This window comes from Chanodichthys erythropterus, chromosome 19, assembly GCF_024489055.1.
Source record: "Chanodichthys erythropterus isolate Z2021 chromosome 19, ASM2448905v1, whole genome shotgun sequence".
Taxonomy (NCBI): Eukaryota; Metazoa; Chordata; class Actinopteri; order Cypriniformes; family Xenocyprididae; genus Chanodichthys; species Chanodichthys erythropterus.
Window position 1 is genome coordinate 17535812 of NC_090239.1, and position 15851 is coordinate 17551662.

At 34.9% G+C, this 15851-nt stretch overlaps 1 protein-coding gene across 2 annotated transcripts in view; it reads left to right on the forward strand.

The window, feature by feature from the left end:
- The first annotated feature begins 2358 nt into the window (after nt 1–2358).
- Nucleotides 2359–15851, forward strand: part of ormdl3 (ORMDL sphingolipid biosynthesis regulator 3) — a 73583-nt gene continuing 60090 nt past the window's right edge. The window contains exons 1-4 of one of the 2 annotated variants that reach the window (XM_067370292.1): nt 2359–2606; nt 2816–3030; nt 5760–5911; nt 8295–8423. In XM_067370292.1, coding sequence (XP_067226393.1) covers nt 2857–3030; nt 5760–5911; nt 8295–8423 — 455 coding nt within the window. In that variant the 5' untranslated portion in view covers nt 2359–2606; nt 2816–2856. The remainder of the gene's footprint in view (nt 2607–2815; nt 3031–5759; nt 5912–8294; nt 8424–15851) is intronic. The other variant, XM_067370293.1, reaches the window with a different exon arrangement.

Consider the following 15851-nt stretch of genomic DNA (forward strand, 5'->3'; position numbering starts at 1 on the left):
AATATTACTGAACACACTGCATAATTTTACAAAATTAGAGTTTAATCAGAAATAATACACAATAAAAATATTCTGTTTACAAGTGATATTTACTTTGATTTTTTCATGTATTTTTTACATCATGCATTTATATATATATAATATATATCACTTGTAAACAGAATATTTTTATTGTGTATTATTTCTGTTTAAATAATTTTGTAAAATTATGTGGTGTTCAATAATATTATTTTATTATATGTATTTAGAATACATACAATAATACTAATATATATACAATACATAATTTTTACAAAATCAGAAATAATACACAATAAAAATATTCTGTTAACAAGTGATATTTACTTTGATTTTTTTAAACATCTTAAATATGTAATTTTCACATAATATATATATATATATATATATATAATATTTCAGATGCAAAAGCCTCTAAGTGCCGTCTGAAATTGTCTTCTAAAATCAGCATTTTTATCAAGATCGTATGTTTAGGTTTAGTAATTTCACTTGAATGTCAATTAATAGGTCATTTTCATTGCCATTAAAGTAAAATAATAACACATAACCATACAAGCTTGATAAAAATGCTCATTTTATAAGAAAATTTCAGATGGCACTTAGAGAGATGGCATCTGAAGTCTTCATATATATATATATATATATATATATATATATATATATATATATATATGTATATGTATATATATATGTATATGTATATATATATGTATATATATATATATATGTATATATATATATATATATATGTATATATATATATATATGTATATATATATATATATATATATATATATATATATATATATATGTATATATATATATATATATGTATATATATATATATGTATATATATATATATGTATATATATATATGTATATATATATATATATATATGTATATATATATATATGTATATATATATATATGTATATATATATATATATGTATATATATATATGTATATATATATATATGTATATATATGTATATGTATATATATGTATATGTATATATATGTATATGTATATATATGTATATGTATATATATGTATATGTATATATATGTATATATATATATATATGTGTATATATATATATATATGTGTATATATATATATATATGTGTATATATATATATATGTGTATATATATATATATATGTGTATATATATATATATATATGTATATATATATATATATATATATATATATATATATATATATATGTTATAATGTTATATTGTTATATTAAAGTTTATATTCATTTCACTCTTTGTTTGGCTAATTATTGATAATTCATGTTTTTTAGTGAAAATGAATAGTATGATTTTCTTGGACAAGGAGCAATCTCTACATGAAGGACATTTAAAAATAGCAATATATATATATGAATAAATAAACAACAACAACAACAACAACAAAAAAAAAACCTATAAAGCAGGTTTTGAGGGCATTTTCTATGTGAACTTAATATAACAAAAAGAAAGAAAAGAGTTCAGAAGAACAAATCTATTAATTTTAATAAATAAATCAGTGCCAGAAGAATTAGGAAACACCCATGATATTAAATTGTTCAGTTCAGTGGAAACATAACAAGACATAACAAGTATAAGAATTACCTAAGACATTAATCTTAAATAGTTCAATAACACAGTAGTATGGTGTACTTAAGGGATAGTTCAGCAAAATGAAAATCCTGTCATCATTAACACATCATGTTGATCCAATCCAATATGTCTTTCTTTCTTCTACTGAACACAGAAGGAAGAATGTTAGGGACTGATGGCATTTGTTTTCTTTTTCTGTCATTGCATGTTTTCCCTCATATCATGAAAATGAAGTGTTGACTGCGTCTGTCAGCCCCTAACGTTGTTTTTTGTTCCACAGAAGAAAATAATACAGTTTTGAAACAACACGAGGGAGGGTTTAGGTGAACTACCCCTTTAAAACAGTAAACGCATTGCAACTTTCATAACGGGATACAAAGTATCCATTGTGAAATCCCGTCACATTTGAACTAGTTATTACAAAACCTGTTATGAACTTGTTATTATAAAACAGCCATTAGCGACTACTACATTATGTATAATATTTCCTTTAAATAAACTACTATACCCATAAATCTCTGTATTTTTGCATAATCGCCTAATGTCTCTTCACTAGCACTTTCTATGACGTTAAAGGGGCGTGCGCCTTTTCAGCAAATTATCAACGCATCGAACGCTGATTGGGCAACATCTTCCACGTGACTCACACCATCCAATCGGCGCCTATAACGATGAATACATTTCCATCTCTCTAAAGGTAAATTCTGAAAAATGATGACGTGAAACCATGAAGTCTTGCTGTGTTGTCATCTGTTTGCACAGGAACAAAGTGCTTCAAAGCAAACATAATGAAATAAACAGACGAATCAAGTTTCGTGTGCGCAAAACAGCAAGGCTACATTGCATAAAGGCTCCAGAAAGGAAGATATCCTGATAACGTTTACGAAACGAGCAAAACAGGGCTGTTATTATTTTCGTAAGGACTTATTGTGAAGTTTCTGCGTGATTCGTGAAGACTCTCGTGAAATATTGTACTGTAAGTGACCAGTGCTTTGTCCTGCTTATAATTTTAAATAACAACAATAATTGAACAGTTTCAGAAGTTGCTTTTCCACACTCTGCATATTCATTGTGGTTGTTACATATTGTTTTATGACTCTTATAGTCTATGCATCCAAATGTCAGTGAACTAAATGTAATTTTAAACACACATGTGCCTTTACACTTGCTTCTTGTCTGTGACAGTAAGTGCGCAATAGTTCTGAGTGTCCCTCTACCGCGCGAGGATGAATGTGGGCACGGCGCACAGTGAGGTGAATCCAAACACGCGAGTGATGAACAGCAGGGGTATATGGCTTTCATATGTGCTTGGCATCGGCCTCCTACACATCATATTGCTCAGTATACCCTTCGTCAGCGTGCCTGTGGTCTGGACCCTCACAAACCTCATCCACAACATGGTAAGTGCTGCTGAATGACACGTGCAAAGTTCATCTACTGTTGTCACATAGAGCACTGCTATAAGATTTTAGGTCAGTGTTTGCTTTGCTAAGTCAAGTGTTGATCTTTAAATCAAACACTGAAATGTTTATAATAGACCACGAACTTTATAGGCTCAACAATATGCAAAATTATCAACATGACATATTGACTGAAGGGAATATTTGTATGGTTTCATGCTTTTGGCAGGCAATTTATTGCAGAGAACAAATTGTGCCCAAACCATGTTTATCCTCACTGCAAGTGAACTTATTTTATGTCGTTTTTATACTCTTTTATAGTATTTAATATAGTCTATGTTGTATTAAAAGGTTAGTTCACCCAAAAATGAAAATAATGTTATTTATTAATCACCCTCATGTTGATCCACACCCGTAAGACCTTTGTTCATCTTCGGAACACAAATTAAGATATTTTTGTTAAAAATCCTCTGGCTCAGTGAGGCTTGCATAGCCAGCAATAACATTTCCTCTCTCAAGATCCATTAATGTACTAAAAATTTATTTAAATTAGTTCATGTGAGTACAGTGGTTCAATATTAATATTATAAAGCGACGAGCATTTTTTTGGTGTGCCAAAAAAAATAAAATAACGACTTATATAGTGATGGCCGATTTCAAAACACTGCTTCATTAAGCTTAGAAGCGTTATGAATCTTTTGTGTCGAATCATGATTCGGATTGCGTGTCAAACCACCAAACTGCTGAAATCACGTGACTTTGGCGCTCTGAACAGCTGATTCGACACAAAAGATTCATAACGCTCCGAAGCTTCATGAAGCGGTGCGTCCCAGTTCGCGTTCTTATGCACTATTCTAAGACTTTTTGTAAGCTGCCGTCCGTGATTTTTGGCCCTCTAGCGCTTAATAAACAGAACTGCACGCATCTTGTGGAGGAGCATTCTAGCAGGAGCTACTTTTCTCTGTGTATGTCTATGGCGAGTCACGCAGTTACTGTGATACTCTGCGGCGAGTCCTACCAGTCCGGTCTGAAATAGTCTGAATATAAACACTTATTATAAGTGTACCATAATGATTCAGGATAAAACAAAAACACGGTTTGGAAAATGGATTCATGTTTTATATTCTCATTATATGATTTTTGTAAATTTTTAACACAAAAAAAGTTGCGGACTGCAGCTTTAAGTATAAACAGTGAAAGTAGTGTGTTCACACTGAAAATTCCAAAAAGAAAAAGTACACTTTAAATACCTGGATGATGCACTAAATTAACGTAAAAAACGAAGTGTGGAATGTTGGACACTTCATGCACTCAACTGTCGCAGCTTTAATTACGTAGTGGAGGGTGAGGGGCTGTCAGACTCCGATGTTAAATGACAAAATAACCTTATACAATTCACGCACTACTTGGATGAGTACATAGTGCGTAAGTACATAGTGTATAAGTGCATAGTGTATAGTGTGTCATTTGGGACCTTATTCCAGATTCAATGAACTATGCTAAGCTATGCTAAAAGTGGTACCGCCAGACCCGGAGATCGGCTGAATGGATTCGAAAATGGTAAAACTCAACTGTTTAACTCTAGGGGAGTTGGAAAATGAGCCTATTTTCAAAAAAAGTAGAGTGTTCCTTTAATGGATCTTGAGAGAGGAAATGTCATTGCTGGCTATGCAGGCCTCACTGAGCCATCAGATTTCAACAAAAATATCTTAATTTGCGTTCTGAAGATTAACAAAGGTCTTACGGGTGTAGAACGCCATTAGGAGGAGTAATAAATTACATTATTTTCATTTTTGGGTGAACTAACCCTTTAAGGACACAACCTAAAGTAATAATTGACAATTGTGCAATCCAAAACAATCTCTGTCAATTAATTTTCCATTTGTCACTGTGAAGCTGCTTTGAAACAATATGTATTGTGAAAAGCGCTATATAAATGAAGATGACTTGACAACCTTTCAATTTACATATGCCAACAGACAAGTGTCAAAGTGACATTTGAATTTGTGCTGTGTATGTTATCTTATGTATTAGTTTTATTATCTTATATATCATGTGTAATATTGTACAGCACTTTGGTTCAACACATAGGGAAGCCCACACCACAGCTGTAACAATACTGATTTCCTGCTGATGAACCTTAAAAACATTGACAGCCAATTAGAATCGATCCCACTTTAAAGAGCTCAAGTATTTAAAGTGGCAGATGACATAACTAAATAATAAATAGAACCTTATCATACATTGATATGAGCGCTTATATAGTTATTGTTATAGTTATCTTTATAATTATCGTTCTTGGCGTGAACTGGCCTTAGCCACACTATAAACACTTCTATAGCATTGTAATTTCCTGCTATCAGCGACCCATAGCAGATCTGCAACCCATTTAGCATTAGTTTCATAGTGTAAATGTACTCTAGCACAGATGCTTTCTTAAGAAGCAGAGGCTTAAAAATAATCATTTGGCTTAAAAATAATCATCCAGCTGCAGGATCTCTAAAACGGCAACATTTTTTCTTGCTGAATTTTGGCCTGTTCAGTTGCTGACTCCAGGTTCTGTAATTTCAGCCAATGGCGGACTTACAGAGCCATCCTGTATCACCTTTCTTAGTTGTCCTGCTCCCAAAAAAGATCAGCTCTTGCTGTTGTTCTAAGAGTATCACAACATCTGCTTTGAAGAATTGTACCAAAGGTCATGATGTTCTGTGACTGTCTTTCTGCTGTAGTGCATGTATATCTTCCTACACACGGTAAAAGGAACGCCGTTTGAGACTCCGGACCAAGGCAAGGCCCGGCTGCTGACCCACTGGGAACAGATGGACTATGGGGTCCAGTTCACCGCCTCTCGAAAGTTTCTCACCATCACCCCTATTATACTGTAAGAGTGTTTGCTTTTACTCACTGCTGTTAGGAGCTTCATTTTGTCCGTCACGCTAATTTGTCTTTTTTGGTTGTGTTCTGCACACAAACTGTGGAGGCTTTCACAGCTTGCACTGCATGACCATGAGCAAGAGGCAGTGATGCTGACTTCCTGTGGTGTCTGCTGGCAAGGAGAGCTGGGTTTAGAAACATTTAGTCAGTCAGTCAGATCATTTGCTCTACTGTTTTCTCTCTTGTGTCTTCTCCTCTCCTATTGCAGGGGTGTATCTGTTGTGAGGAGTAAGGAGGTTGCTAGTCTGGTGTAGCTGGTGTTTAGGTTAGTCTTCCTGTCTGACCAGCAGAAAAGTACTTAAAACGCCTCTAAAAGTAGCCAACAGACGAGCCTGACCAGTCTGAAAGAGCAGCTAAGATCGGCAAACCAGGTTTAAGATGTTGTTTTCATTATATCCTGTGGGAATTGGATGGTGAAAAGTGGATGTTACATAGTAGCAGTGTTATTTTAGTATTATTTATATATTATAAATAATATAGAGTATATATAGTAATTTCTATTTAGCTTCAATTTATTTTTATTTTAGTTTTAGCAACTTAAGCTTATTTCAGTTAGTTGCCAGGGCAAGGTTAAGTTTAAGTTTTTCATCTAATATTTAATTTTTATTATATTTCAACTTTATTTCAATTAAAAAAAATATTTCAACAAAAAATATTTTTAATAGTTTTAGTTAACCATAACAGAAACACTGTATAGTATCAGATTTGCTAAAACAGAGCCAGGATAAACAAGTTATAATATAATATAATATAATATAATATAATATAATATAATATAATATAATATAATATAATATAATATAATATAATATAATATAATTAATATAATATAATATAATAAATTATATTATATTATATTATATTATATTATATTATATTATATTATATTATATTATATTATATTAGTTTTTTTAATCAATTAAAAAAAAACTAATAAATTGCACATTTTTCTGTTAGGCCTATTAAAACATGATTATATTGTAATAATTTCACATTGAATCTACAAAATAGAGAGTAGAAAGGCTATGTAGAAACAACATAAAGATGATACATTTTAAATATTTGTTAATTAGCATCTTTTTACTAAGCACTATGAATGAAGGCCTGATACCAATATTGATACTGATGTTTCTATTTAATGGGTTTCCCCCCCTCAATTTTAGCCATTAATTATAGCCATTCAACATTACAGTAGAATTGAAAGCGATCAATTTTAACATTTACTAGTCTTTAAAAAATATAACAACATAAACACATTAGCTGATTTGAAAAAATCTGCATTGTAAAAAGTGCTATATAAATAAAGGTGACAAACAAATTGTAATAAATATCACATTTAGCTGTGCCTTTAAGATCTCAGATCTCAACGTTTTTTCTACTAGTCCAGTTGGGCTGGTTCAGATTTGCACCTGCCCTACTAAGATGCACAAAAAAGTTATTGTTTTCATTGTTTTTGACCCATGTAACCTTGTAAATAGCACTTTAAGATTTTAAGGCCTAACAGGTCAAATGAAACACTGCACAGTCTTCACTGCATAAATTATAAATTGAATATAGATTAATCCTTATTAAAGCTACAAAAGTTATTCAGTCAAGAGCAGTGAGTGATTTCTATTTGTTTCTTGTTCTTTGATTAACATTAATGATAAATAGCAGCAGGTTTATTAGGCTGCTGTCTCTTTAAGACCTGACACTCATGACACGGATCTGACGTTATATTCTCAACTCTTTACACTTTTTTTTTTTTAAACTAATTTAAGACTTATGAGCTTATGAGGATACTCTACAAAACAGGAACTTTGACAATTTTGTGTGTTTTTGTCAGTTTAAGGTCAGTTAAGGCGCGTTTCGGGTGTTTGGCCGCTTTACAGACAGTGTGCTAGTACAGATTTAAGTTTTTTTTTTTGTTTGTTTTTTTGTTTTTTTTTGCGTCTTATTGTCCTTGAATGCTTTAATGGAGCTTGAATGAATGATAGTGTGATCATACACTGTAGTGCAGCCAAAGGATGACAAAAAAAGGAAAAAAGAAGGATGCTGCGTTAATTGCATTAAATTGCGTTTTTTCTTTAGAGTAACATGCACTATAGTTCACAATATTACTATTCATTAAGAAGGTAAATATGTCAGCTTTGATTTTGATTTTAAATCATCTTTTTATAGATGTATGAACAGCATTCTGTTACAGCATGAAGAAACCACATCCTGTGTTCCCATTAGATGCAGGGTTGTGCTGTGCTTGCTTGAGCAACTTCTGTAGCCTCTGCATCTGTGCATCTCATGTTGCTATTTGACATCTGACTTGATCTTGTCCTTGTCCTTCCCCTCTACAGGTATTTCCTGACCAGTTTCTATACAAAGTATGACAGGGTCCACTTCATCATCAACACCATTTCCCTGCTCACCGTGCTTATCCCCAAACTTCCTCAGTTCCACGGGGTCCGTCTCTTCGGAATTAATAAGTACTGATGAGGTTTTTTTCTTCAACACAAGAGACACACAGGGTGCTCATTGACATTGAATAAAAAAGGGGGAAATTGAGGGCTTCTTCAGATGCTCTTCTGCTTTGCGGTCGAACTGGCCGAATTGTTTGCTACAACATCACTTTTATTGATGTTTTTTTGTATACCATTTGTTAGATACAAATGCAATTGTTGAACCACCAGCAGAATGCCGCAGATGAGGGTCTCTGGAGATGTTAAGACCTCTGTTCTACTTTGTTGCCTAACAGCATAATGTACGTCATGTGGACCCACATGTTAGCTTTCAGTCACTTTGGCAGAAAAGCTGAGTTGATGCAATGAATCTGATGAGTCAAAATAATCTGGTTCATCATGTCTTAACTGTTTTGGGAGCCTGAGTCAGCATTTCCCAGTGTTCAGCACTGGGGAAAGAGAAGAAAGGTACTGTGTTTCTGAAGAAAGTGTACAAGGCTATTTTTAGCCCAGGTGCAAAGGACTGGCTTCAGTCCCATGGTTGAACTTTGTCCTGATAAAACTTTTGCCAGCCCTTTATTTCAAACGTTAAAACACGTTTTTAGATTTAAAACAAAACTAGTTTAATTTATATATAATTAACATATTTTAAACTGATTGTGCATATGTCGGTTGCAGTGATGCATATCTAGTGTTTAACCAGAGCCCTAAAACGTTTCACTCTTTTATAACATGCACTTAATATTGAGTAATAAAATGAGTTAGCTGGAATTGCATGGGAATTAAAACCCTCTAAGAGCTCTAGATGGGGAGCACAGATACAGGTAATATTGGATTAGATCCTTTTTTTGCCAAGAGAGAAACTTTAGTCTAGCTGTGCAAATGACCTTTGGATTGTAATCTTCTTCTTTTTTGGACTTACAATACTTTGCAGAAGTGAGTACACCCCTCACATTTTTGTAAATATTTTATTATATCTTTTCATGTGACAACACTGAAGAAATGACACTTTGCTACAATGTAAAGTAGTGAGTGTACAGCTTATATAGCTTGCTGTCCCCTCAAAATAACTCAACACACAGCCATTAATGTCTAAACCGCTGGCCACAAAAGTGAGTACACCCCTAAGTGAAAATGTCCAAAGTGGGCCCAAAGTGTCATTATTTTGTGTGGCCACCATTATTTTCCAGCTCTGCCTTAACCCTCTTGGGCATGGAGTTCACCAGAGCTTCACAGGTTGCCACTGGAGTCCTCTTCCACTCCTCTTCTGGGATGACAGCCATGCAGACCAATTTGATTCAGTGTGCGGCATATCGTTTGAGCACTGAGAGGCTGACCCCCCCACCCCTTCAACCTCTGCAGCAATGCTGGCAGCAATCATACGTCTATTTCCCAAACACAACCTCTGGATATGACGCTGAGCATGTGCACTCAACTTCTTTGGTTGACCATGGCGAGGCCTGTTCTGAGTGGAACCTGTCCTGTTAAACCGCTGTATGGTCTTGGCCACCGTGCTGCAGCTCAGTTTCAGGGTCTTGGCAATCTTCTTATAGCCTACGCCATCTTTATGTAGAGCAACAAATCTTTTTTTCAGATCCTCAGAGAGTTCTTTGCCATGAGGTGCCATGTTAAACTTCCAGTGACCAGTATGAGAGAGTGAGAGCGATAACACCAAATTTAACACAACTGCTCCCCATTCACACCTGAGACCTTGTAACACTAACGCGTCACATGACACCGTGGAGAGAAAATGGCTAATTGGGCCCAATTTGGACATTTTCACTTAGGGGTGTACTCACTTTTGTGGCCAGCGGTTTAGACATTAATGGAATTAAGGCAAATTTACACTGTTCTACAAGCTGTACACTCACTGCTTTACATTGTAGCAAAATGTCATTTCCTCAGTATTGTCACATGAAAAGATATAATAAAATAATTACAAAAATGTGAGGGGTGTACTCACTTCTGTGAGATACTGTATGTACAGCTCCTGCACTTCACGTTCCAGTGTGAGTCAGTATAACTTAGGCTAAATGTTAATGCAGTTTGCTAAGGTACAGAACATTTCTGTGAAGCATCAACAAAATGTGAATGTTTAAGTGCTTATCAATGTTGATGGCCAATCACCATGTTCTCTTTTACCATGCTATCATTATGCTCTCTCACGAAGGCAAAATGCATTAACCGTGGCAACACTGAAACAGAAAATTTTCTTTTATTGCATTTTTATTGATTTGATTAGCAATTTAAGCAAACCCATCTGTCGTAATACAGATAATGGTCTAAAAGGCCAGATTTAAAATTTGCAAACTAAGTACTGTGTTTTGTGAACAACAGTATGGACTGGTGGACTGATGATATGCATTTCGCATGACATAATTTCTAATAACTCATTATTTTCTTTTTTTGTAACAAAAAGTTATATTGGAATGATGTATGGTCTGTGACTAACCACACAGATGTATTCCTAGTACATACTGAGCAAGATTTTGAAAAGGTTGCTTTGAAAATGACAGTGTTTGCTTTTAAAGTCTCATACAGCATTTCATTGTTCATGTTTAGTAGCAGTTTGTTATAAGGGTGTCTCAGTCATGCTCTCTATGTTTGTTTTGTTGCTGCCTATCTTTGATGGTATATGGATTTCAGTCAGAAAAATTGTGCAAACGGTAATCCTGTGTACGTGGAGCAACACCTTATCAAATCAGTTGACCTTGAATCCCACATTTGTTCTTATTATAGTTTGCTCTTGTTTGTAAGTCATATTCTGTGTTATTGTACATTTCTTGATCAGTATTTGCAATAATACTTATTATTACAATGATAGAAACTGTATTATTTGCCTTCTTACATTTAACACAATTTTAGACACAAAGTCATTTGCAAACAGCCTTACTGCAGTGTTAATGATTACTTCATACTTGATTAGTTGACAGGGTACCTTTTGCAGTCTTGTTTAATTGCTTTATTCAATTGCAGATTAACATTGTGACGGATGATTTCATGTGAAAATCATTTAAAGTTCATTTGTTCATCAACTGTCTCATTATTAATTTGCAGATGTTTTGAGACTCATTTGACTGGGTGCATTAGTTGTAGCTGAAGGGATATTCACTGAAATGTGATTTTGTCACATACTGTATTAATACATTTACAAAGCTATTTTATCTATGTTTTGGGAACTGTAAAAACAGGAACTCTTGTGTAGTTGTGGCATGGTAATTTGTTGCGTATCGTGGTGCGTCTGGCTTTGTCAGCTGGAAGGATGCTGATATCAGGGTTCATGCGGAGTGAAATCAGAGCCTTTCTTTCTTGTATAGTGAAGTACAATGTTTTTTTAGGTGCAGCAGAGCCTCACGGACAAATTGTCAGTTTTATTACTGTTCTGCCATATACCCAACATTTCTCCTGTTTACCTTCACACAGTGATTATGATTGTGATAGCAGCAGCAAAACAACTCCCACAGCAATTCACTAACTGCACGATGTGATGCTGTGCGAAGTTAAACAGCAGCAAAAATCTTATCTTGTGACTGATGAAGAATATTCATCAGTTAATGTGCTGTAATAAATGTGTGGAAAGACATGAGGGTGAGTAAATGGTGAAAGAATTTTCATTTTTTGGCTGGACTAACCTTTTTTTATATCCAAATCCTCAGACATTTCTCTTTAAAATGTCTTGTTTTAGACTTCTAATCCGTGACCGGTGTTTTGTTTTGCTCTATCCTCTGCGCTTCCACGTTCATCATTACGTCACGCGTCGGGTCATGGGTTACTCTTTCGCCGCAGTACAGCCGTCTGTCTGAAGCTAGTTATTTTTCTTGATAAAGTTTTAAAGGTGCTCTTATGCTGCGCTCACACCGAATGCATCTGAGGCCTCTGGAGCGTCTGATTTACATGTTAAGTCAATGCAAACGCGCGTCTAGACATCCGACGGGGCGAATCAGTTGAAAAATCTGAACTTTGCCGTAAATTCGCGACACGTTAACCAATCAGGGACTCTGCTTTGATAGTAACGTGTTTATGACGTGATCAGCGGTGAAGACCAGAACAAATATAATAGTCTGTGTGTGGCCACCTCTGATGTGTCATCATATTTTTACCGAGACAGGAATAAAAAGAACCTTGTCTGGAAGAGGATAAGTGAAGAAATCGGACAATCTTGTTAATTTTAAAACGCTTTGCATGATTTTAGCCATTGATCATAGCCAACCTGATCGCTAGCAAAAGCCGGCCGGCATAACCGAGTTAAATTGCAGCTACTGGTTTGCAACTGACAAGATGATGTGTTTATTCAGAGGATCTGTGCAGAAAGAGATGGAAACCCCTCCCATGACGCGAATTCGCGTCTGAACACACTTTGTTTAGATTCGCAAATAGAGCGAATTTTACGCGCGTCTGACTTCAAAATGTTCAAGCATCCAACTAGACACGTCTAATGCGATTTTGACGCCCCAGACGCGTTTGGTGTGAACACAGCATAAGTGATGTCACGTGTTTTTAGGCCAAAACATTTTTTGTCACATACAGCAAACATCTCTTCACTATCCGCTAGCTGCACACTGTAAAAAAACACAGTCTCTGTAGTCACCACAAGCTCCGAAAAGGGCAATAAAAACAAACTGGTGCAGTCTGGACCACAAAACATAATAAACACGCTCCAACCAATAACAGACAAGATTGATTTTAAATGCGCATTCATGACTGTTTCAGGAAGCATGGAGGGGAGGGGGAGGAGGAGGAGGAGGGAGGGTCTAGCTAGCCTCTGTTTTGTTTGACAACACTTTGAACGTCAACATGAAGTTACTCCACCCAGGATCACTTAGAGCACCTTTAAATATGGATATTTTACTTACAAAAACCTATTGCTTTTTTTCAGAAGGCCTTTATTAACCCCCTGGAGCCGTATGGATTATTTTTTATGATGGATGGAAGCATTTTTTTGGGCTTCAAAACACTGATCACTACCATTACAAAGCTTGGAAGAGCCAGGATATTGTTAAATATAATATAATGCATTATTGAGGGTGAATAAATCATGGGATAATTTTCATTTTTGGGTGAAAAAATGTTGATGAGCTTTACCACAGATTAAATTATGAAACTGACATTTCTAAAGTGATTTCTGCTAGTTTTAACAAATTAAGAAATGTACTATGAAGTAGACAGTTACACTATAAAGAAAGCAACATGCCAGTATTCCAGTGTGCAACATGAGCCAAGGTTGTGCTCTTTGGGCTGTTACCCAAAGCCAGCAACTTTTTAAACATTGACTGGGTGAGAGTCCATCAGAATGGGGCGAGAGTGAGGCCTCATGTGTCAGTCTCAGTTCTCCATTACTAGCTCCAGCCTGTGTAAGCTGTCTATCTCCCTGTCAACACGTCTCTCCCCTCAGTGAGCAGATCCCTTCCAAACGTGAGGTGTTTCCTTCCTTCTTTACTCACATTTTACTGTTTTACGTCGTCTTTTATACTATCATCATTTTTTATGACTCCCCAGATAGTATGTCTTATTTTTAATTATTGTATGCCATACTTTTGTGGTTATACAGCAATAATTATATTTGCACAAAAGGCTATTGGCAAAAGGACCAAGTCGTCTTGATGCAGCACACACAGCTGACTGTTCTTTAAATTATAGCCTGGAGCAGGCTGAAGATTGAGCACACTTTTGGGAATTTTGTTTATATTCAGAGAGAAAAGATTAATTTTGTTTGTAGTATAGGCATACATTACCATTGAAAAGTTTGGGATCGGTAAGATTTATAATGTTTTTGATTGATTTATAAGTCTCTTATGCTGAGCAAGGCTGCATTTGTTTGATATAAAAATACAGTAAAAATAGTAATATTGTGAAATATTATTACAATTTAAAATAACTGTTTTCTATTTGAATATATTTTAAAATGTAATTTATTCCTGTGATGGCAAAACTGAATTTTCAGCATCATTACTCCAGTCTTCAGTGTCACATGATCCTTCAGAAATCATTCTAATATGCTAATTTGGTTCTCAAGAAATATTTATTATTAATTGAAAACAGTTTTGTTGCTTAATATTTGTGTAGAAACTATGATACATTATACTGACCCAAAACTTTTTTGGTAGTGTAGATGGAGTATGTCCACTATAACTCTCATTAGAGTATTAGTAGACTATAAGGTTAGGGTTAGATGTTAGGATTCAGGTTAGAACAAGCTGACAAGTAATCGAAAATGACATGTGAAGGCTAAGTATCGTAACTCATACTCAGAATTTGTCTTCCAAGTTAGTGCATACACATTAGGAATAGTGAACACACACTCGGAGCAGCGGGCAGCCATTTTTGCTGTGGCACTCGGGGAGCGATTGGGGGTTAGGTATTGAGAATTGAATACACAACCTTTGGGCTACCAGTCTGACTCATTAAAGGTAACATTGAACTTTTTTTTACAAGATGTATTATAAGTCTAAGGTGTCCCCTGAATGTGTCTGTGAAGTTTCAGCTCAAAATACCCCATAGATTTCTTTTAATTAATTTTTTTAACTGCCTATTTTGGGGCATCATTAGAAATGCGCCGATTCAGGCTGCTGCCCCTTTAATTGTTCGCGCTCTCTGCCCCCTCCCGAGCTCTCGACTCTATCATTGCATAAACAAAGTTCACACAGCTAATATAATCCTCAAAATGGATCTTTACAAAGTGTTCGTCATGCATGCTGCATGCATACATCGGATTATGTGAGTATTGTATTTATTTGGATGTTTACATTTGATTCTGAATGAGTTTGAGGCTATGCTCCGTGGCTAAAGCTAACATTACACACTGTTGGAGAGATTTATAAAGAATGAAGTTGTGTTTATGAATTATACAGACTGCAAGTGTTTAATGATGAAACTAACGACGGCCCTTGTCTCCGTGAATACAGTAAAAAATGATGGTAACTTTAACCACATTTAACAGTACATTAGCAACACGCTAATGAAATATTTAGAAAGACAGTTTACAAATATCACTAAAAATATCATGTAATCATGGATCATGTCAGTTATTATGGCTCCATCTGCCATTTTTCGCTATTGTTCTTGCTTGCTTACCTAGTCTGATGATTCAGATGTGCAGATCCAGACGTTTATACTGGCTGCCCTTGTGTAATGCCTTGAACATGAGCTGGCATATTCGAATATTGGGGGCATACATATTAATGAGCTGTTACGTAACAGTCGGTGTTATGTTGAGATTCGCCTGTTCTTCTGAGGTCTTTTAAACAAATGAGATTTATATAAGGAGGAAACAATAGAGTTTGAGACTCACTGTATGTCTTTTCCATGTACTGAACTCTTGTTATTTAACTATGCCAAGGTAAATTCAATTTTTAATTCTAGGGCACCTTTAACCATTAGGCCACGACTGCCCATTTAGTAGTTGGAAAGTTCCTTATAGTCAGTAGAATGTCTGTTGTGGGATCATCAAAATAAAGA